General features: G+C 41.3%; 1 protein-coding gene across 4 annotated transcripts; it reads right to left on the bottom strand.

Moving 5' to 3' along the window:
- On the bottom strand, window positions 1–22,937 carry ptpdc1a (protein tyrosine phosphatase domain containing 1a). 4 transcript variants are annotated; one of them, XM_085455643.1, is made up of 10 exons: window positions 22,597–22,937; window positions 17,292–17,387; window positions 14,386–14,557; window positions 13,935–14,015; window positions 13,696–13,814; window positions 4,218–4,355; window positions 3,027–4,126; window positions 1,846–2,031; window positions 1,170–1,280; window positions 1–1,088 (listed from the first exon to the last, which is right to left on the bottom strand). In XM_085455643.1, the coding sequence occupies exons 2-10, from the start codon at window positions 17,377–17,379 to the stop codon at window positions 975–977; spliced, it is 2,109 nt and encodes a 702-aa protein (XP_085311769.1). In that variant the 5' UTR covers window positions 17,380–17,387; window positions 22,597–22,937; the 3' UTR covers window positions 1–974. The 4 variants fall into 4 exon arrangements, with proteins under 4 accessions (XP_085311769.1, XP_085311770.1, XP_085311773.1 ...); XM_085455644.1 differs by lacking the exon at window positions 13,935–14,015; XM_085455647.1 differs by lacking the exon at window positions 22,597–22,937 and having other exon boundaries at window positions 17,296–17,361.
- Window positions 22,938–24,451: the final 1,514 nt, after the last annotated feature.

Raw genomic sequence — 24,451 nt, 5'->3', positions numbered from 1 at the left:
CTCAGTCAGTTATCTTTATTTCTCCAAGTAACCCGTTGGAACAATGAAAAAATAGTGCTTGTTGAAAATCCTCCACAGCCCAACGTGTCATGTTCTTCGTATTACTACAGTACCATTAGTATATCACCCTCAGCTTGCATCTACACTGAATTTTGTCCGTATATAAGCGATGAGGTGGAAGATTTTTGTCAATAGCCACACACACACACACGCGCGCGAGTCAAAATTACACAAAATGAGTCCAAACAGAGGCCATGTGAGTCGAGGCAGAGTGCTAAATGCAGGAGTTGAGGCAGATTGATGTTTTACAAATGAATGAATGACACAACAATACACGGAGGATTTTTTTGGTAAACAGTATTAAGTACATAAAATTGATTGAAAAAGAAAACGCACTGTGGCCTGGTGAGTTTGCACTGCTGTAACAGCCACAGTTTAACACTAAGAGAACGCCTTACATTCTACAGCAACAAAGCAACTTATCAGGTTATAGCAATTCTATCGACTTGTGCATTTCAAAAAAGAACATCTGAATAAATAAGACACATTGCAGCATGTGCACAGTGTAAAACATATTTTGGTTTAAATAACCCCTCCCCACCAAGAACCCAGAGAGCTGAGTCACACATTTAAATAACATTACATTCATGTAATGAAATGTTTCTTCATCATGTCCCTAACAGCTATGAGTTAGATAATAAAGCAAGATCTAGTCTCAGATAAAGAACAGGTAACCAACAAAACGTTCAGAGTGAGCACAGTGGCACATTAACACAGAGTAGCAGTACTCAGAGTCAATTACAAGCTTCAAAGGAAACAGAATGAAAAAACACTTAGCTTCAAACACTACATGACTGGCAGATCTCAGCAGCGTCGGGTGCAAGAGGTGGCTTCTAATGCAGTAATGCCCACAAATAAAAGTGGAACCTCGTTTGGGAGTCTTCTTCTCGGCAGGCTGATTGGGGCAATGCCAATCAGGAGGCTTCATTCTCCTGAACAGCTTTGTCATGCAGCTCGTGAAGAATGAGAGTCAGGATTGCTTTCAGTGTTGCATACAGAGACTTGTTCTCCTCTGAGCCAGGGTCCATCTGCAAAGCAAACTGCACTGCATCATGCCCAGTAAACACTTAAGTAAACATGTTCAATACATGCTGTTTGTTAAAGCTCACCTTAGTAAACACTTTAATGGTTTGGTTAAGAAAACTGGTCTCCAATTCTTTAGGCACTGGCAGGAGATGAGCAGCACAGTCGAGGATGCACAGCAAAGTGAGCCGGTGACCCTATCAAAAGGAAGGAGACCATACTGTGTCACATTACAGGATCACATAGTGCTGGGTGAGACACTGGGTGTGTCAGGATAGCAGTTAAATTGTCGCTAATCTGCGAGGGATGAATCTGAATCTTAGCAAGATTGGTTAGCAAGTGGCCTTACTGCAGACTTTTTTGAATATCTAGTATTGATGTTAAGCAAAATTACATTATCAGCTTAATTAAAGGCATCATGGGACTAATTCTTCAAGCCCATTACTGAGTCAAAGGGTCTTGAACAGAAGGACAATAGTTCCATTAACAGACTGGGCCATTTTTTTTACAAACTTTTTTAAAACCAATTCAGAACTTTCTTTGTTGGGATTTCAAGACATTAAAAAAACTAATTAAGCCAATTTCATGCTCCATGTTTTCTTGTGTACATTTCACTACAGTAGCTTTGATTTTTCAAAGTTAAAAGAAATATTTTCTTTTAATATGCAGTGCAACCTTTCACGTCATTCAGCTGTTTAACAAAGTCTGCTATCCCTGTTTGGTTTAGACAGCAATGCTTGGAAGATATTTGACACAGTCTACCTTTTCCAGTGAATCGAGGGCGTTCTGTGGGTTTACATTCCTTTCAGTGAGGGCTTTTATATCCTCACTGCTGATGACTGGATCCTTAAGCTGCTCCACCCATGACCACATCAGACTAGATAGGACCAGAGGGTCTCTCTCCTTGCACAGCCTCTCCCATGTTCCCTCTCTGGAGTTCAGCTCCATCTGCACAACACAAAACAGACTGACAATGAAATGACTGAAATGAAGTGCCAGTAAGAACACAGTTCCAGGTTCAAGTTAAACTATGTACAACAGTTTTTTTTATAAAAAAAAATGAGAACTAGATTAACTCAACACGCATCTCCTATGGTAACGACAGTGTGATTCTAAATACACTGCAAGACAATCTATGATACATGAGACCCAGAGCTGTCTTTTTTTGGCAAATGTAAGCTAAAACTGGTAGGTCTGCTAACACACTAAAACTACACATGGAGCAAATACCACTGTGATCTTAATCTGATTATTTAACTGAGCTGCCCATTTTTAATTTAGTTTATTAGCTAGATTCTGGGAGCACAGCTAAGCTATACCTAGCTAGCTACCTTTATCTTGCTTGCTAACATTATTACTGACAAAAATCACATGAATGGAAGTTCCTGTTTGCTAGCATGACAAAATTAGAGCAGCACAGTACAATGGTTAGCCACTGGTGCCTCGAGGTCCTGGAATCTAGTCGGTCACATGTATGTATTATCACTGTTTTGGCTAATCCTAGCATGACCTCTGTTCAAACACAAAGCAACAAGCTGTGGATGTCATTAAAAACAATTATGGTTTGAGGTCACACAGTAGACCTAGCAGTCAACACAAAGATGGGTAAGCCCAAAGCTGTAAAGACAGAGCACTCTTTTCAAAACCCTATTGGTCAAAGGTACTCTCTTCCTCCCGCTGCTAAAAATAACAGGCTAATCCTGGAAGGTTGCTAATCTATCATCCTTCCCTTATGAAGAGTCATAGATAGCTTTTCTAGCAATTGCATGAAAAGTAAGAATTTAGCCGGAGAGCGTATCGACTATGAGACAGTCCAAAGTTGCACTTAAGGTGGTGCAATTTACAATTTGAGATTGTAATGTTTAGAAAATCTGGTTAAGCAGGTTGGAAATCTGGCTGGAAAGTAAGTGTAATAGTCCCTGCACAAGTTAGGTGGGGCTCACCTGCCACACTGACACCTTGGAGGTGAGATCCTTGTCTGTCAGTTCCAGGGCCAGAGCTTTTGCCACCACGAGGCACCTGCTCTCTGGTGAGAACTCAGACTGGAGGGTGATGAAAGGAACCTCTGAGAAGTCATCTGCACTTCCACCCATTGACACATTCTCCTTACCAGCTACCAGTTTGCTCTTGACTGCTAAGGCAGGCAGTGTGGCATTGCAGTGGGATCTTCTACTGTCCTCAGAGAAATCTAAAGGCAAACTCTGATGGCCTTCACGGAGCGGTCTTTTTAAAATGGGAGATCCAAGGTCTTCCTTTGTTTCTATACTGGAGTTCTGATTGTTCTTAAAAATGTTCTGAGTAGAGAGGTTGCAAAATCTGGAAGGGTTACAGGCAGTAAGGCTGCTGTGAGACAAGGAATGTTTGATCAGGCAGTTGATTGGTTGGTTGTTCTTCAGATTTCCTAAAGGATGCTGGCATTGCCCCAGCTTGTGAAGAACAGAATCGCTGTAGCTCCTGTTTTCGCACAGAGAAGATCGCTGGGGGCTCTCTCCATTCTGCTGCCTCCACAAGGGGTCAAGCTCATTGTCACTAATTAGAGGCTGATCGTTAGCAAGTCTAGGCTGTATCAGTGCTGGACTAAGAGGATGGGATGAACTACATAGAAGGGGAATCCCTTTCCCTTTCATTTCCTTCCCAAGCTGTTGAAGGGCCTGCTGGGACACCGTCTTCTCTACCTCAGCCGTGAGGTCGGGAATCTCCAACCATTCCTCCTCAATCACCACCTGTCTGTTGGCTGCGATGTCAATTAGCAGCCTGCACACCAGCTGGACAATCTTTGGCACGTTCTTCATCTGCCGAGCCTCGTAGCCATGTAGCAGGTGTCGTTGACGGGTGAGATACTGGGACAAAGTAACAGCACCTGCTTTGGGTTCAGCGCAGGAGAAGACACTTCGAAGAGGAACAAGGAACTGGGCAAACTCCCTGACACAGAGAAGCTGGCCTCTGGTTTGGATGGAGTTGGGTCTTTTGGCTCGCACAAACAGGATGGCTTGGTCAGCGTTCATACGAGTTGTAAAGACCAAATAACAAGCCAACAACACACCTGAATGATGCAAAATACAAATTAAAAAACTGATATATTTATAAAGTACAAATGCAGATTTGAGCGATTCCAGACTGCTCGTGTTGCAAACCTGTTCTTCCAAGGCCAGCATGGCAGTGGACAGCCATCTTCCCTTCTTGGACAGCAAATGACATGACTTTTACCATGTCAAGGATTGTAGTCAGAGATGCCACACCATAATCTTTCCATCCAAAATTGTAATAATATACTGAAAGATAAAAAGCCAGAGATTAGAATCAAAAGGAGTTTTTAATTGTTTGTGCAGTACATGGTCACAAACATCCATCCATCTTCTTCTGCTTATCCGGAGCCAGGTCACGGGGGCACCAGCCTAAGCAGAGAAGCCCAGACCTCCCTCTCCCCACTCAATACCTGAATAGCCTCAATACCTTTTGTGCAATACTTTTGTAAATAGTCAATGGTGCAATAGACTCAATACTTGAAATGTGCAATTCACTTGTATTTTTATTTTTATTCCTATTTATTCTATTTATCCCCTTCGTATATTTTATTTATATTGTCTCTGTATTTATATATATATATATATATAATATTCTGTAACTCTGTAACTTCTGTCGGTGCTGTGCTTTTTTGGAAATCGAATTTCCCAGAGGAACCCACCCGAGGGATTAATAAAGTTCTATCTAATCTAATCTAAATGTGAATTATCTGACTGGTTCTTAAGTGGTTGCTGGAGGTTTCCTGGACTTCCTAGTAGGTACTGCACCAAAAACCTTGTGATTGCTTTGGTTGCTAGCAGACTACTGTCGTCACCATGAGTCGCAACAAAGCCACTGTCTGCAAATGCAATTTTCTCTCCGAGCAGTAGTGAAACAGTATGACAAACAAAAAACAGAGAATGTTCACCTTCAAAGTAAAGTATTGCACCACTGCAACAAATACATTTTAAAAGGTGCATATTTTACTTTGAAGTTGAATGGTCGCCATTTCCAGTTTGTGCTACACTCACACTACCACTTGGTAGTTTGTGAGTGTTTGCAAGGTAGTAGGCATCTTCCATTCAAATTATCGGAAAACAAGATCCAGCACTGTAAACCTCTTCCAGCAACCTCCAGGCACCATTCACAGAATACACACCCTAGCAACTGTTGGTTATCAGAGGGGTCACTGCCTGGTCTTCAGGTTTGTGTGAATGGGACTTCAACAATCCATTTCCCAGCAACTGCCAGCAACTGTCAACTGCTCGAGAAACAGAAATTTTTCTCTTACAACTAGTGGTTCCCAAGTATTTACCAACTGGTCTCCAGTCTAGTGTGACTGGCGCAGTCAGCCAGGTTCAATAATAGAGTTGTAAAACATACAACTTGAAGTAACTTGGAATAAATCAATCTTGTGCATGAATAAGATTGTAAGTGTTATAAACAGCAATGTATTATAGAAATTATTTTTTAGATGAATAAATTCTTTTGTTACTTGTGTTTAGGATGAATATAATTAGTTCTGAATAACTTCCTCAGTCATTGTTGCATTTTCTGCACCAAAGCAGAGCGTGATTTTACCCTAACATTCCTCCAGAGCTACCTGGGTTGAAGCGTAAACTCTAAAAGCGGAATGCTGTAATAGTTTTGACACCTTTTTCAGGTATTGTCTTGAGTGGACATGTTTGACCATAAACATGTTTGGCACAAACTTCAATCACTTGAGCTGATTTTGCAACCACAAGACGTGGGCATCTTGAAGGCATTGAACCAATTATGAACTGCTCTGTATATCAGCGTTTTAGACTGTGTCCCGAGAATTCAAGTGTTGCAATGGCCCAGTCAAAGTCCACACCAGAACCCAATTGAGACGCTGCAATAAGACATGAAGAAAGCCACATATAAAGCAATGCCTGCAAACCACAATGAACTGAAGCAATGTTGTAAAGAAAAGTGAGCTAAAAAAAAAAAAAAAAGACATGAAAGACTAATGAAGCCCTACACGAAACTATTACTGTTGGTAAAGGTGTTTCTAAGCTACTGATTCATGGTGTACTCAAGTTTGTCAACCACTGCTTCAGCTTTTGTGCTTGGGTTTTGTTAGATAAATATTGACAGTGTAATACAGTTTTGTAATACATTAAGCACATTTTATTACCCCAAGATAAAACTGTGTTTCCTCGAAAATATACTTACTGCTACCATTTAAATTCAACTCCCAGAATAATGTGTTGTTAGAGGATCAATCCATTCTATGGAAAGGCTCTCCTTCCATTATTATTTGGTTAAATATAAACCACTGATTAAAGCTTGGTGGATTTTTAATAACTTGTTGAACTTGAACTAGTTGTTGCTGAAAAGCGATTCAAAACACATAAAGGAGCCTTAGTCTTACACTGAATGATGCATATTTTCTATACAAAATACAGGAACTATCAATCATTTTAGAAACACACCTCAAAGACTAGTTTACAGCCGCCACTTCCAACATCTCTGTAAAGATCTTTGACACAAAGGGAAAATGTTAACATGATACGTGATCAGGTGATTAACAGACTCACACGATTGTTGCTTTGGCACTTTTCATAAGATTTGCTTCTCAAGGAGTGAAAAACGTTGCACGACAAAGACCAATATTAAGATTAAAGCCAAGTGTTTAGACTTGAGACTTTTTACAGACTGTCAAATAAAACATTGGGGTACGCAAAATGCACGTTTTGATGAGGTGACATTGTCAGAATCCCAGGAGAGCCTATTAGGAAGAAGGAGGAATGAAATCAATCCCCTTGCAATTACTTGGTTACTAGGGACTGCATGTAGGCAAAACACAACACAGATGGTACTGAGGGAAATGTTAAATCTACCTTAGCCTGTCACCTGCTCCACTAACTGCATACCTTGTACCATAACTCAGGCTCAAGAAAACTAAATGTATACTTTTTCCATTATTACTATCTGGTCACATGATCTTCTATGTTAAGAATGGTCTCCCCTCTTAAGAATCTACAAATCTACCTAATCAGGGCCGAACCATTGATTCATTAAGAAAAACCCCACATCTGTCACTTTTCATTCTACATCCTCACAACGTTTTCAATAGCTGTTGGTGCCAAGTAAATCTGCTGTTAGGGCCACTTCCAGAAGGATCCAATCAAAAAGCTACTGATACACACGTCAGTGGTGTATGAGAAACAGCTCTTTAAAAGACGGACAGTTTAAACAGAACCAGGAGTATATTAAGCTGTCAGTGACACAATAACAGTGTAATGTTGCAATAGTCTATCTGAACACTGCAGCTCAGGAGGCAGGACAGGTCACCTACTAATCAGAAGGTTGGTGGTTCAATTCCTTTCTGCTCCAGTCTGCATGCCAAATATCCTTGGGCTAGACACTAACGCCAAGCTGCTCTTCGATGCATCCGTTGGACTGTGAATGTTAGACTGAAAGCACTTATACAGAAAAAAGTGCAAATGGGCGATAAAAGCTCTAATTAAGAACCAGTCCATTTACCACGTCTTGAGCCACCCCTTGAAGGTGCAGCAACTTATTAAAATGAGAACAAACAGTATTAGTATCATATTGAAATACAGTATATATTTATTTATTAGGGCTGCAGCTAACAATAATTTTAGTTATCGAGTAATCTATCAATTAATCAGATAAGAAATACTTTTGTCTTATTAATAAAAAGGTCTTCCAGAATTAACTTCTCTTTGGCTTCCATTCTAGAAATTGTTTGACTGCGTACAACATCATAAAAAAAACAAACCGTCTCAGTAACCGCTCCGCCTCTTCACTCTTGTGTAAACTGTGCCAGCGTCATCGTCACTGCTGCCTTTGTGTCTTTGTTTCAAACTGGGCCCTGAGTGGGCTTAACGTGGGGGGGGGGGGATATGGCCTAAATCCATATCGCAGTATAATCTGAAACATGTGCGGTAACAATATATATATCTCGATATATTCTTTTCTTGTGTATACCATATTTTCCGCACTATAAGGCGCAGTTAAAATCCTTTAATTTTCTCAAAAATCGACAGTGCGCCTTATTTATGAATTCTGGTTGTGCTTACTGACCTTCAAACTCATTTTATGTGGTACACGACGCTCAAAATACGATTTTGGTAAGCTACAAAGCCACACCGCTTGATGGATTGTCGGAGCATTATGGCTACCATAGTCAGGAGCCTTGCGGAGGAATCTGGGTCCAAAACTCCGTACGCTTCAGGTCCCAAAGTCAAACGAACACTGTGGCATCACTGAGATTTAAAAACTGTCTAAATTCACTAGCTACACAGCTATGTTAGCATAATATAACCACAGTGAAGCTGGAGGATGAACACTAACTTTTTTCCACTCGATGAAAGTTAACGTGAGGGTTCCCGATGGGACAAATGCAATCGCATGGCAGGATGCTGTAAATGGATCAAACTTCAGTCAGGAGAACAACTGAGAAATCCAGTTAGTCATTAATATACTGCAACAACGTGGGAATAGAGAAGCTGCGAGAGAAGAGGAAGTGCAGTTTTTGGCTTTTCTCATATTCCAAAACGTGTTTCGTCTCATCGCTATTACTGTCGCACGGCATAATTTGCAGATGATATTGTTTGCAGCTGCTGCTGCGATGCTTTTGACCGAAAAAGGCGAAGCTTGATGTCACCATCAACATGCGCTATCGTGATAGTGTCAAAATCTCTACCATTGGCCAAATTCATATCGTTTCTACCGTATACCGTTTATACCGCCCACCCCTAACTTCATGTCAGACTTCTTGCCCACACGCTGCTCCTAAATACGTTTGTATTGCAGGTCTGTTTTTAGCTAATAAAACACTGGCGTTTACACCGTCTAACACATCAACACGCTACAGAGCCGTGCACTAAACAACACATGAAAGCACAGACCTTGTGTCGAGGTTTTTTTATAATGGAATCATTCAAATTACTCGAAGAATCGTTGCAGCCCAAAGGCAAAAACAAAGTCTGAACAATTCTGAGCTTGAAAGGCCTTTAACACATCGGGCCAATCCACCACTGATAGTAATCCGCTGTGTGTTTTTCTATCCAGTTACGCTTTTACTGCATTGGCAGGTCTTTGGAATCACTGTCATGTTGAAAAATAAAGCTGTTGCCAATCAGACACTTTTGCATGGTGGATCAAAATATGACTGTAGTCTTCTACATTCATTTTGATCCCCAACACCACAGGCTAAAAACCATAACTGAGCCTCCACCGTGCTTTAGATGGCTGTAGATAATCATTGTTATACCTTCGTCCTGACCTCCTCTGTCTGGTGACAATCATTTCAAACAAAGATTTCCATTTTTGGCATGTTTTAACCTCAACTTGTGCCATTCCATAAAATTACTTCTTGAAAAAAAAAAAACATGGCTACCATTCCACTGAGGTCAGTTCTTTTGGGTCTTTTGCGAACAGACCAATCTCTCAGGTTTCTAGATTTTTTCCTATTGTTTAAAGGCATGACTCTCACACACTGTTCATCTGCTGTATACATATTTCTTTTAGGCCTGACATGTTCTCTTTTGTTCTCCACTTATCCAGTTTCTTAAATAAAATGTAAGGACACACTGCACACTATGCTGAGATATGCCAAGTTTTCAGCCAGTCACTCTTTGGGAAGCAATTTGTTGGTTGTAAAATCCTATCTGATGACGTCAAACATAATACCTTTGAAATTTTTCAGACTAGTAACAATGTACCTAAACATTAAAGTTTAAAAAAGATTATTTCTTTGCCAAGTTGTCTTATATGTGTAGACACAACACACATCCCTTGAGTTTGGGGGCTTTTTATGCTTGAAAAATTGATTCAACTCAATTCAATTTTATTTATATAATGTAGCACCAAATCACAACAACAGTTGCCTTAAGGTGCTTTATATTGTAAGGTAAAGCCCGTACAATAATACAAAGTTAACGTTCATAAGTCAGTGTTGAGTGGCTTAACAAATAAATGATGAAGTACAAGTAGAGCAGGGCGATATGGCCAAAAATATTTATCACGATATATATTTGAAAATTTGTGATAACGATATAACTGACGATATAATTGATGCGAGACAAAATACAACTCCACAACATTACTAGCGCAAAAAGACAACCTTCCATTTATTTTCACTTAAACAAGAAGCTGGTTTTTATGTACATTAAAGCTTTATAAAAATGTAACAGTGCAAATGCAAATTCCTTGCTAAAAGTTTAACCAAAAGGCATTTCCAGTAGAAATGGGCTGACATATCCTGAGCATAACCATGTATAATATCCACTGAAGTTAAAAAGAGGTGCTTTGCAACATTAAACTGCAGTGTGCAGCACGTATTTTTCGGACAATAAGGTGCACGGGATTATAAGGCACATTAAGCGAAACAAAACAGTCAGATAAATCAAACTTTATTAAACTCATTCTTCTTGCTTCCTCCACTTCTGTACCATTGATTCATTAATGTTGAATTCTCTGGCAGCTGCTCTATTCCCATGTTGTTGCAGTATATTAATGACTAACCTCGTATTGTGGATGGATTATCTCAGTTGTTCTCCTGACTGAAGTTTGGTCCGTTTACAGCATCCTGCCATGCGATTGCATTTGTCTCTAACTATCAGGAACCTTCACGTTAACTTTTATAAGTGGAAAAGTGTTAGTGTTCGTCCTCCAGCTTCACTGTTTATGTTATGCTAACATAGCTGTGTCGCTAGCGATCACGTAGCACATCATTATATACCAGCTAGCCCAACTTCAGTAACCCTACAAACGTCACTGCTGTTTAGTTTCCTGTCTTCATTTATGTTGGAAGTGATAGCAGAGCTGTACGTTTGAATTTTTTCAGAAATCTCTCAGTCAGAACATGCTATATCATGTTTAGGTAACTAGCGAAACTAGCGAGCTAACTTCCGCTAGCTTCCTGCTAACTTCTAACTCCGTTAAATGTAATAAATTATGTTTTCATGGATGCCTGGAAGTTAAACTTCATAGTTACACCTGGTAAAGCAGCAATGCTGATCGTTTTATTAAAGATGAAAGAATTTAGACAGTTTTTAACTCTAAGTGATGCTGCAGTGTTGCATACGGAGTTTAGGACCCAGATTACTCCCAGATTTAAGAGCATCTTAGTCCGACAAATACGACAATAACGACGGCCGCTTGCATGTTCTGCAAAAAAATGTGCTTTGTTGTGTATCTGACGGACAAACACCAAACCAGTTCCACATCACTGAAGTTGCACCATTTTTACAAACCAATTCTGGTTCATCTGTTTCACTCAACAATCGGCCATGTGCGTATGAAAACAAAGGCACTGCGCATGCGCGTTTTACTCATATTCTATCGCGATATTTCATTTTCCTATCGTTGCCTAACATTATCAGAATCAGAAACTTTATTGTCATTGTCATGAGAACAACGAAATTAAGAATGGTCCCCGATCATTGCATCATCCCTAGCAATATCAAAATATAAATAAAACAATAAAATTCAATAAATAAAATAGATAGAATACTTAAAATACTAATAAGATATAACAGTAAAACATTCACATACATTCCCACACACATGCTTCAGACCGTGCATAGATTAACACAAGAGTGGCGTGATGGACATTTTTTTGTAGTATTCAGATGTGTTATTGCAGTTGGATAACAGCTGTGTTTGAGTCTATTAGTCCTTGCTCTGATTGCCCTGTACCGTCTGCCTGAGGGCAACAGTTCGAACAGGGAGTGGCCAGGATGTGAGGTGTCTTTTATGATGTTTTGGGCCTTTTTAAAACAGTGGGCATTGTGTAGAACTTCCAGTGTGGGGAGAGGGCAGCCAGTGATCTTTTGGGCGGTGTTAATGATCCCTTGGAGTGCTTTCCTCTGAGCCCCTGTGCAGCTAGTGTACCAGATGCATATGCAGTAAGTTAGAACACTCTCAATGGTGGCTCTGTAGAAGGACACCAGCAGTCTCTGTGTGATGTTATTCCTCCTGAGAATTCTCAGGAAGTACAGTCTCTGTTGGGCCTTTTTCAGCAGCTCGGAGGTGTTCACACTCCAGGAAAGGTTCTCCTCTATATTGACTCCCAGGAAGCGGAAGCTTGCCACCCTTTCTACACAGTCCCCATTTATGAATAGTGGTTGGATCTCTGCCTTTTTCCTTCAGAAGTCTATTATGAGTTCTTTGGTTTTTGAAGTGTTGAGGAGGTTGTTATTGGCCTTACACCATGACGTCAGCTGCTCCACCTCGTCTCTGTACGTAGACTCGTCTCCCTTGGAAATGAGCCCCACCACTGTGGTGTCATCTGCAAATTTCACAAAGATGTTGCTGTGGTGGCGAGGAGTGCAGTCGTGTGTGTAGAGAGAGTAGAGCAGTGGACTGAGCACACAGCCCTGGGGTGAGCCAGTGCTGAGACTCAGGGCTGAGGATGTGTGATGGCCAACTCTGACTCTCTGTCTACGGCCCGAGAGGAAGCTATTGATCCACATGCAGGTGCTGTATGGAAGCCCCAGGTCTTGTAGCTTGGCCACCAGTTTGTGTGGAAGGATGGTGTTAAAAGCTGAGCAGTAATCCACGAAGAGCATCCGCACATAGCTACCATGCTCTTCCAGGTGAGTTAATGCAGCATGGAGTGCTGTGGCTACAGCGTCTTCCGTGGACCGGTTTGCTCTGTAGGCAAACTGGTGTGGATCCAGGCTGCGGGGCAGGGCTGCTGTGATGTGTCTGCGGACCAGCTTCTCAAAGCATTTCATTACCACTGGGGTGAGTGCCACCGGTCTATAGTCATTCAGGCCAGTGATGTGGGGCTTCTTAGGCAAGGGGACTATGGTGGAGGACTTCAGGCAGAGTGGGACAGTCGCCTGAAACTTTATTGTCATTGTCATGAGAACAACGAAATTAAGAATGGTCCCCGATCATTTTTTTTTTTTTTTTTTTTTTTTTTTTCTTCCAGAATCAGAAACTTTATTGTCATTTATTGTGAACGGTATAATATGGCCCAGCCCTAGGTACAAGCACTGGACGGAAATTGAAAAGTCTTTAAAAGACCTTCAGTAGGTCTGGTCGACTACTGAATTGAATTGAACTGAACTGAAAGCCTTCATTGTCATTATACACAGTATAACAAGATTACAACAGCTCTATAAAGGTGCACATGTGCTTAGCACATTAAAAAAAAACAACTATACAATAATTGCTCAAGACTGCTTAAAAAACTTGACAAAGAATGTCTGGTTACGTGGAAGCAGAGCACAGAGGAATGAGGGGTGGCATAAGAATTTTTCACAGTGTTGTATGATAACAGTGAATAACTGTAATTGTTCTTTTTTTGTGCTTTTGTACAGTTTTTTTGCACATGTTTTAACTGAACTATACATTATCTTCTGAAGGAATGGAATTTATATTTGCAACTTGTTTAGCCAAACCTTGCTAACCTCATGAATGAAGCCCAGCTGCAAAGTTAAGTGTGGTGGACATTAAGAGTTTTAGAAATGAGGCCGTCAAACAAGCTATTCCACCATGATTATAAAAGGGTATTACCTAGTCACACAACTACTCGTGCACACCGTTTTTGGCCATGTTTGGGGCAGTTCAGTGTATAAGCAATAAGTAGATATGAGAACTTACTGCCTGCCTCCATGAAAGTTTCAGGTCGGTAAGTGAAGCCGCTCTCTTGCTCCAGTGGGTTTCCACAGCTGGCATGTTCTCCAGGTCGCTGCAGGTTAATAACGGTTTTCAAACCACACCTGAGCACAGCAGTCCACAAAACAAGTCAACACAGACACACAGAGCTGTTCTATGTCTCACAGTTCTTCTGTTTATAACGATGTTCATTTTAAATGAGATGTGAAAGAAATAGAATGGACCTTTGAAATTGTTCAATTATGTTATATTTCTCTATGATCTCAGTGGAAGGCCTTGCCATAGCTAGCAAGTTGTCAGTAATCCTGTAATAAGAGAAGATGAAAGGTTGAACAAGTAAAAACAGCAAGATGGTCAATATCAATACTAAAAACTATTCAGTATCTAATACTGAACGTTTGGTGCAGTCCCTCACTTTATTCTATGCCTGACACAAGTTGTTTTAGCTTCTTCTCCCTTTAACTCTACTTCCTTTTGATTGGTTGCCCTGCTAAGAGTCAGAGCTGTGTGGCTGAGATGACAACCCTCACAGGGTTTACTTAAACATACACTGCCCTTATTATTTGAAATTGTGGCCATGTTAATGGCCATTTAATATGGCTATTAAATGCAGTACAGTACATCTGTACATCTGCCCACTTTAAACTACATGGACACTCTAAGATATCGACATACCAGGATGAGTAGAGTCCCTTGATGGCTTGCTCCTCATCACTCCAGCGAGAGGGGTTCTCATATTTGCAGGCTTTCCCTCCACAGGCCATGGAGCACTGCATGTGACCGGGGATGACATGCCTCAGGGTCTCACCCATCTTGGTGTACTTTGCAGTAGGGACCCTTGTATTGGCTAATGGTACAAAAAGAAACATAAGGAAATTCTTCATTTGCAGAAGAAGATATCATAGAAATTGCAACATTTCTCATTTTCTTCAGTGTGGTTACATCTGCTGGTCTTGCACTGGGTGACGGACTGAGGCTGGTTCATGCTGACAGCCACCATGACCGTGTGGGAGGAGGAGGAGGAGAGGAACTCCAGGGCAGATCTGCACTGCCGCTGCAGAACCCTCAGCAGGATGTCCGAGGCAGAGCGCCTGCGGTCATGCCACTTCACTCTGGCCAACATCTCACCGGCGAAGGAGCGGCGTGCTTGATGCTGCTGCATCCTATAGTGCTGCTGCCTGCACACCACAGCCAGCGCCTCTGTGCTAACAAAGGCTCCTGGCTCAGCACTTCTGTGCCCATGATGAATCATGGCTCAACAATCGCCCATTGCTGATCAGTTCATCAGTAGCATTTGAAGTGTCACCATGACAACCATCTCCAAAGTCGTCAGTGGGAGGTGGGACAGGGGCTTATGTTGTTCTCACACAGTGCGCACACACACCATGTCACAGATCTGAGGCAGGCAGGCTGCTTGTAAAATGTCACACTTGTTTGGTTTTTAAAGCTGTACATCTACAGTAGCCACGAACACACGGCACTGGTCAGCAGGTACAATGGCACACCTTTTTCTGCTTTTGATTGGATCATTATTAACCAAGTGCACTGGATCCAAATATATTCAGCAGAAAACTGTACTGGAGAGCCAGGTGAGTTCCTATTCATATTAACGTAATGTAATCGTCAATTATACACAGGATAGCTTAAATGAAATCCTTGTTATTGGCCCGAATCATATTTCCCACATTATATTAATCTAAAGCAATGCAAGAGACATATACATGCATGTCTCTTGTATATATATATAACACACATGTAACACACATACAAGAGCAATTATGTCTTTGCATCAACAAATCAAACACAAACTCAACTGCTGTAACAACGTGAATGATCTGGTTAAAATGAAGACAACAAGCTGTGGTTGAAGGCTGCGCTACAGTTCATCAGCTAGTCTACCACTAAACTGCATCCAAAAGGTGAAGTGATACTGTGGGCTCTGTGAGTGTATGGGAGCAGCAGGATGGCTGGCTGACAAAAAAGTGAGAGCTGCTTTCACTAGCTGCAAGGGACAGAGCCTCAACAACACCGGCTGAAAATCTGCCACCTTCATACTTCCTACTGTAATATTTCACAGATCAGTCTGTCTTACAGTCTTTCAGTCAGTGCAACCAGGCAGACATCTGACAGTACTAAAACTATCACAGAAAGCCAAAAACATTCAGACAAACATTCATATTAATCAATATATAAATTGCATTTATATTTCTTGGTACTATCATATGGATACTGGAGAATTAGACTTTAACTTGAGTGATTGAGTTAGTGATTCACTATTAGGAACCTCTGTTTTTTCAGCCTGCGCATCACTTTTTAGATATTTATTAAACGGTTGTCACAGCAGTGGAATCGCTTTGGAAAGCTGTCTGTCTTGTGCCTTCTCACTCGGACCCTATATAACTTTCTTCTTCTTTCTTGGCTCAGTGAAAACGTACCTCTCCAGGTAACACGTGTTATAAATCTGATGATGATTTGGGGTCTGCACATCTGCAGCCCTGACATTACTAACACTGCCTCCTTACTCACTGAGTTTAGAAATCACACACCACAAACTTACATGACATGGACAAGAGTTTGGCCCACAGTCCCAGTACCACAGGTGTGTGAAATCAAACACCTAGGCATGCAGTCTGTCTTTACAAACATCTGTGGAAGAATAGTGAGCTCTTTAGAATAAACCAAATTCAAGCACAGTAGCATAAAAAGGATGTCACAGTTGGAACAAGTCAGTCTGTGAAATGTCTTCTCTTCTAGGGGTTCCAAGTGGTTTTATTGCAGGATTTAATTGTTTACGACCCACAGCTGCTCAACTTTGCAGGGAAAAATCCCGTAAAGTTTAAAGAGTAGTCTCACCAAGTGCTGAGGTGCATAGTGCATGAAAGTTGCCAACACTCAGTAAATGCAAAGTTCCAAACCTCCTCTGGCATTAACATCAGCATGTTGGGAGCTTCATGGCGTGGGTTTCCACGGCAGAGCAGCTCCTGTAGATGTAACCTGTTGCTTGTCCAGTACTTTACTTCACATAGTGTATATTGGAAAAAAGATTGCTGGTACACACTGTGAAAATCCCCAGGCTTGTAAACTCACAATTTGACACACAATGAGACAGGAACGTAACTTCACTTCCCAATATATTTGCCTCTACATACTCCCAACCCATTATCAACAGTGACAGTATTAAAAAGATGGAACCAGCCACCATTACATCAGCCTCTGATTTTGGACTCCAACATAGGTTTTCGACCACCATATTTGTTTTTTGAAACTCAAAGTGACCTTTGAATCGACAATTATGAATTGAGTGGCTCTCTAATCATTCAACAAGTTTTGGAATAGTCAGACAACACACTCTCATTTCATCCACCTGTTACATACAGTACACCACACACATTTTCATTCATCTGTTTTGCGTATAAGAGCTGAGAATAAAATAAGGATTATCTTGATGCTCCGTAAACCTACATTAAAGAAAACCCAACCAGACGTGAAATTCACTCCTAACTCAGTCCTGTGCCATCTCCTTGCCAAATAAAAAGCAGGTGTTGTTCCTGTGTTGTTTGTGTGGTGCAGAGCTCTCCTACCTGCCTCCATCTCTGTGCTGGTCTCTCCACTGCGGGCTCCACCGATGGAGTTAGGCAGGTCACTCAGTATGCTGACACCTGCTGCCATGGCACGGGCTGAAAGGTGGGAATAAACATTGTGTCAAACGCAGGTGGGAGGAGAAAAAAAACATAGCAGGAGCTTTTCTCGTGCCGATAACACAAACAGTGACAAGGTGTGCACACGGATGAGATATAAGAGCGTTGCCTGGCAGGAGAGCCCAGGGGAGAGAGGGAAATGTGCAAACTGAGCCACCGTGTCAGCAGATTGTGTGTTGGTCTGACCACTGCACCTCTGGGAGCAGGTGCATACAGCCTGGGGACAACAGCAGCAGCTGCTGCATTACAAAGTATGAGAATCACAAAGACTACAAGATGAGCACGCAGTAAAATCGCTGCATGATAATTTGTTCCAAATCCACTTCAATAAGTTCCGATTTCTCCTGTTTTACAAGACTGATGACACATTTATCAATTATTCAGGTGACCACATCCTCTTTCAGAGCACCAATACCTTACTTGAACATGTAGCCTGATATCACAGTTGTGCCACACCAATCTTCCAGAGTGTCGATTTAACTTTGGGGACCAACCATCTCTCACGTTACACCCAGAGCTCTAATAGGCCTTCAACATCGTGTGCTAACTACTGCTGGAGGAGTGAAACTCTGCACCTTTCAGGCTGTCTGCCTCAGTGAGACCCATCAAAAATTGAGCAGGGTCACTGTATCGCACATGCTGACTTTTTGATGGGCAAATGATTCCCTGACCTTTGACTTTCCTTCCTCCCTGAAGTTAATGCAGAGAGCTTAATCAAAGAGCAACGAGGCTGCAGGCCAGATTTACTAATGGCCTTAATGGCCTGCTTTTTTGCCACACAAACACACACACCTATCTATCTACCTATCTATCTATCTATATAAAAGAAGAGTGAATAGCTCAACAAGTGTGTACTAATGATGGCTGCACGATAACAACCAAGTCTGTGCTAAGCTGTAAAACACAAGCTCAGCTTTGAACACATAATAAAAAATAGCAAGCAATCTCGTGAACATAATGTGCACCAACAAAATGTTCAAATCATTCTAACCTGTCTGTTTTTTCAGAATGCTGAAAATTTTGCTCTTATTTTTCCAGCAAAATAAATCACAAGGTACTGAGGAGTGATCTAACCAGTCTTACAGTTCTATCAGTCACTGAGCGCAAGACTCATGCATCCACCAATTCTTTGTGAACACGTCGACTCATGTCTAGTACCAAATACACATGCACCCTACAGGCAGACTGAAAGTGTAAAAACTCTGGTGCATCCAGCAGTCTGTGTTTGTGAGGCCTAAAAATAAGTATTTGACTAGTACTGCAAACAGGAAGAGTAAACATTCAGGCAGCCGCTTCTGTCATTTAAGAGATTTCAATCCCTTCAGGGGTTTTTTTTTTTTTAAACACATTTGAAAGCATTCCACGTTTAGGACACTATTGTTGAGACTCCTAACGTCTCTGAATAATTGACAGTGTAAAGTTATAGCCTGTCTTTTCAGTATGACACAGGCTGAAGTGCTTCCACCTTCAGCCTGTGTTTTGGATAGGTAGCCTATCCAATCAGTTCAAGACTCTGCTGGGCTGGAGCCTGACACTGCTTGGCTTTGTTTATAGGAAGCTCTCGATAACAAGCTGGTGAGTGAGAAGCTGTTCTTCATGACCAACGTGACGCATGTGTATCAAATATTAACAGTTATGTGAAACTGATCTAACGAAGCCACTGTGAATAAATCTCTTCACTCAACAGAGTATTAGACACAAATCAGCCAAAACGCCTCACGCATTTGTGCCGTATCCATAAGCTCCTCTGGGAAGCTGGTGTGTTGGTGGACATGACCCAGTGTGTGAAAGCTGAGCGTTACCAGCTAATGAGTGTGGGATGTGACAGTCGCTTCCACTGAGTGCTAATAAAGAAATATGGCCCATTAAATGGTTTTCCTCACACCATGTTTCAGTTACGGTAATGTGACTAATCTGGAAACAAGTCAGCCAGCAGAGTAAACAGCCTCCATAAGAATATAGCACAACTCTGTGTCTCCGTTCATATATTCGTCTTTTCTAGTGCGCTGGCTAACAACTGGTGATTAACAAATTCGGTTGCATAGCCTGGCCCCCTCTCTCTCGTCGCTGTGCTGAGATCCTAGTTTAAATGTGAAGTTTGAGTGTGCTCTCCATGCATGTTGGGTTGTCTCCTGCTTCCTCTCACAGTCCAAGGACAAGCATGCTACACTATATTGTGAAATGTATTCACTCAACCTAAATCACCTAAATTTAGGTGTTCCAATCACTTCCATGTCCACAGGCGCATAAAACCAAGCATCTATGCATGCAGGCTGCTTCTACAAACATCTGTGAAAGAATATGTCACTCTCATGAGCTCAGTGAACTTCAGCACGGTACTGTGACAGGATGAACCAGCTTTGAAATTTCCTCACTACTAAATAGTCTACAGTCAGCTGTTATTGGCATTATGGAAGTGACTGGGAATGACAACAACTCAGCCACAAAGTAGTAGGCCATGTAAAATCACAGCGTGGGGTTAGCAGATGCTGAGTCACATAGTGTGCACAGGTCCACAGCCTTCTGCTGAGTCAATACACCTAAGACCTCCAAACTTTATGTGGCCTTCAGATTAGCTCGAGAACAGTGCTTAGAGCGCTTCATGGAATAGGCTTCCATGGCTGAGCAGCTGCATCCATGCTTTACATCACCAACCAATGCAAAGCATCAGATGCTGTGGTGTACACCAAGCCACCACTGGACTCTAGAAGAGTGGAGATGCTTTCTCTGGAGTAACAAATTCAATGGATGAATCTGGATTTGATGGTTGCCAGGAGAACAGTACTTGTCTGACAGCATTGTGCCAAGTGTTAAGTTAGGAAGGGGGATTACGGTGTGGGGTTGTTTTTCAGAAGTTGAGCTCAGCTTCGTTCTAGTGAAAATAATCTATTAATGCTATAGCAAGAAATTTTGGATGATATTTGTGAGAACAGTTTGGGAATGGCTCCTTCTTGTTCCAACATTACTGTGCACCAGTGAACAAAACAAGGGCCATAAAGACATGATAAGTTAGTTTGGTGTGGAACAACTGAACTGGCCTGCACAGAGCCCTACTTCAACCCGACAGGACACCTTTGGCATGAACTACAGAGGTGACTTTCTCATCCAAAATCACTGTCAGACCTCACAAATGTGCTTCGGGAAGAATGGTTACAAATTCCCACACGTAAACACAGCTTCAACTCTTCTGGTAAGGATTGCCTTACCAGCTGTTATAGCTGCAATGGGCGGACCAACATCATATTAAACCCTATGGATTAAGAGTGGGATGGCAGTCAAGCTCATATCTGTGTGAAGGCAGACAAGCGAATACTTTTGGCATTATAATGTAGGCTAACTGGTGATTTGAAACTGTCTGTAGGTGTGAGTGTGAATGGCTGCCCATCTGTTAGCCACGCGACTGACTGGCAAGGGTGTAACCTGCATTTTACCCTGTCAGCTGTGATAGGATGGACCATATCATGCATGAAATTACAGCTCAATACCACGCTGCTGAAATACAATGTGCTTGTTATAAAGTTGTTCACAGGAATGAACCATTATGTGGCACAGATTTAGAAAAAGATCTTCAATAAAGTATATGAGCAGAGCAAATCGATGGTTTGCTATTATCCAGTTTGCAATTTTTGTAGCCTCAACTTAAGTGCTGCTGTACTATCTGTTTTAAGGATTATTATGAATCATTATTATTATCATTTATTAATTTTAGTCACAGACGTTACTTTAGAGCACAGGCCAACTCTAGAGTAGGCAGACATTGTTCCAGATCTGGACCAGATGTCATTCTTTAGCGACCCAGACCTATCGCTAGATTTTGAATGACCATTTATGTTTTAACATGTGAAACTTTTCCTTTTCCTCCTGCTGAGATGGTTTATATGTAAAATGTAGGTAAGGAAAAAGAAGAAACCGGGAAACCTTTTCAAAAGCTCTATTTTTTTTATTATTATTTATGAATGCAAACACTCCTAAAGTAACAGTTAACTTAAAACAACTTAAGTGCTTTCTAGCTAACATTCACATACATTCATACTCCGATAGATGCATCACAGAGCAACTTGGGGTTAGTATCTTGCCCAAGGATATTTGGCATGCAGACTGGGGGAGCCAAGGACTGAACCACCACCTACTCCACCTCCTGAGCTACAGCCACCCAATTATTAGAGTTCCTCCAGTTCATTTAAAAAAAATAATAATTATAAGCATTGTTGAAATACTGTTAAATTGTACTTTCTGTTATTTGACAGCCATTATTTACAGACGATGATATTTCAGACCTTTGTTTAATGAAATCATCTCTCATCTCTCTCCAACAGGAAGAGAACATACGAGTAAACAGAGTGCACAACTAACCTCAGGATGACAAACATCTCAATTCACTTTGTATACATTCCTTTAAGAAAATACAACCTGATAAGTGAGATTTTTCTTTAAATAGGCTGCATGAAAAACACACTAAGAACATAGCATGACACTTAAGTACCTAAGTTAAGCTTTTCGTAATCCACCTTCAGGACATTAGTTTCAACAGAGCAGATCTATGTCAACAACATCCACTGTCACATTATTAGGTAGACTAGTTATAATCTTTTCCTTCACCTCATAAAATTTTCCATCAAAGTAAAGAAAAGTGATTAGGGAAAAACAAGAGACCAATGTTTTTGGACTGTCTGATCACAAACCTGGATGATGTGCCAAAGAGCACAATGCTCAATTTACTGTCAGGCTAAGAGCTGGTGTTCATCCTTTTTCACCTGTCACTCATTAACGAGCTAAACCAGAGAGCAACAAAACCCCAGTGGGACATTTTACTAATCACTTCACACACTCAGTCTCTTCTGTCTGGCAGAATCACACAACACAGGGAAAAGTCTGACAGGAGAATTATGAATGACCCCTAACCACCGACAACCCTTATGAGTGAGAGTCATAAATAACACAATTAGAGGCATGGAATGATCTTTCATGGGGAACGATGCGATTGGCTTAAACATCACAAGCACTATCTTACATGTATCAGAATTTGTGTGAGACACACTGTTGTTTTGGCCAGGACGGACTCCGGAGAGTTGGGTAACGCTGGCCCGGTGGTGCTGATGCTGCAAGATGAGGACTTACCGCTAGCTGATTAGCTTACTCTGCTGTATTAGCTGAAGCCAGCACAGTGACTAGAAAAGGCCCAGCTTACCGTTGTTTGCCTGTCGTCCGAGTACGTAGCTGTCTTTACAATTTTTGACATAGTCGATTCATCTCTTCCAGCTAACAGTCTTATCGCTGGCACGTCGCAAAGCGGCATCTTCTTCTTCGAGCCACATCATTTGGTCAGCTAAGTGCAGCTAGCTTACTAGCTAACTTAGCAACCTGACACGTTGGTCATGGGGAACGGTCCAATTGCGTCACGTGACCACGAGCACCCCTCAATTTGCATTTTGTAGTCTGGTAGTTTGTTTATCCAGAAGCTACAGAGCCACTGTCCCCAAAGTAAAAACAAAGGCATTTGGGCTCTATTGCGATAGAATTTAAAAAACAAAACAATGGAACTGTACAACCGATGTAAAGCTGTAAAGAATTTCACCTGTGATGTAATTTCACAATTATTCATCTAGATTTAAGATATCATTTTCAGTATATAAAGCAAGGGCGTAGATTTGGCATGGACGGAAGGGACATGTCCCCACCAATAATTTGATCGATAAAAAGAAAAAGAAAAAAACGATCTGTCAGCGTCTCATTCACCCAGCGGTGCAGAAAGCGTTAAATTACTGGCGTTCTACCTCATGTGACAAATATGGGCAATGTGATTGGCTGTGCCTCTCAGGGAGCTCTGTTTAGTTTTAGCAGCAGCAAGCCTGCGCTGCGAGGACCTGCAAGGAGGAGAGGAGGATGGCAGCAAAAAGGAAGAACCTGGATATAAGAAAGTGTTTTTCAAAGAAACCTGTAAGTCACTTAAAGCCAAGTTAACTCATAAAATGTGTCCGTCACAATAACGTTACAGGCTATGCTAGGCTTTGGCCCACATCAGTCTAAAACGGTATGTAACCACGAATAACGTTTTTTGGAAACTAACTGCACAACATGCAGCACTATTAGTTATCTCGGTCTCAGAGCAGCATTTCTATTTTTGATTGAAAGTGTCAGAGAAAACAGCAGCCTCGAGCAAGCCAGGATATTAGTTTACAGAGGCTGTTAGAATTATATGTCTAACGTTAAAATGTTGGAGACACAATAATTTCATCCTAATGGTAATGATAATTTCATAGGGTTAATTTTTGAGACAAAATATCACAAAGTAGTCATGATTTTGCAAATATTCCACCTCGTAGTGCAGTTTGCACAAATTGTTTTTAAAATGCACTCACACTACAAACATTACTGATGAGTCTAGATCTGCACAAACTGACAGAAACACTGAAGCAGCTCCACATTTTAGTCTTATTGTCATGTATGTCCTATTTGTCAGGTGACAGGCGAACCAACACAAAGCTCAGAGATCAATGGTGATACAAGATCACAGGTGAAATTGATAATTTTGTGGTGATCTTAGACGAGTAGTTTTATGGAAAAAACCCACCAGGCCATTCAGTGTTCCCTTAGTGCTAATGTATAACGATGTTGGTGTACTATAACGGAACTAATGTTGTGAAGTCCTTAAAGTCATATTCTTTTATTGTCTTAACTGTATTTGAAGCTATTTTTATTTTTGTATGATACTTGATTTATATGGAATATGGCTGTAACATGGTAGACTAATGTGCCTGTGTTAATTCAGCTCCATATTATTGTGTGAAGTTGCACTGGGTTGGGAGTGGTTTTGTGTGTGTGTGTGTGTGTCACATTTTTGGTGAGCCAATGGCTGGAATGGGGTTGGACTAATTAGAGGCAGGTGTACTTGATTGCACTGATACACTGGTCTACTTATAGCCCATACTACAAACACTGCTGTGTCGTTTTGTCTCTGTGCAGGTATGTAATGTGATGAAATCAGATGTTTGGGTTTTGTGCTATGAATTCTATAGTGAAAGTGTCGTTTTGTCTCTCTGTGC

This window comes from Copadichromis virginalis, linkage group LG5, assembly GCF_057382275.1.
Source record: "Copadichromis virginalis isolate Kocher_CV1m ecotype Utaka linkage group LG5, C_Virginalis_male_GT1.1, whole genome shotgun sequence".
Classification (NCBI taxonomy): domain Eukaryota; kingdom Metazoa; phylum Chordata; class Actinopteri; order Cichliformes; family Cichlidae; genus Copadichromis; species Copadichromis virginalis.
This window is presented reverse-complemented; position numbering and strand designations above follow the sequence as displayed.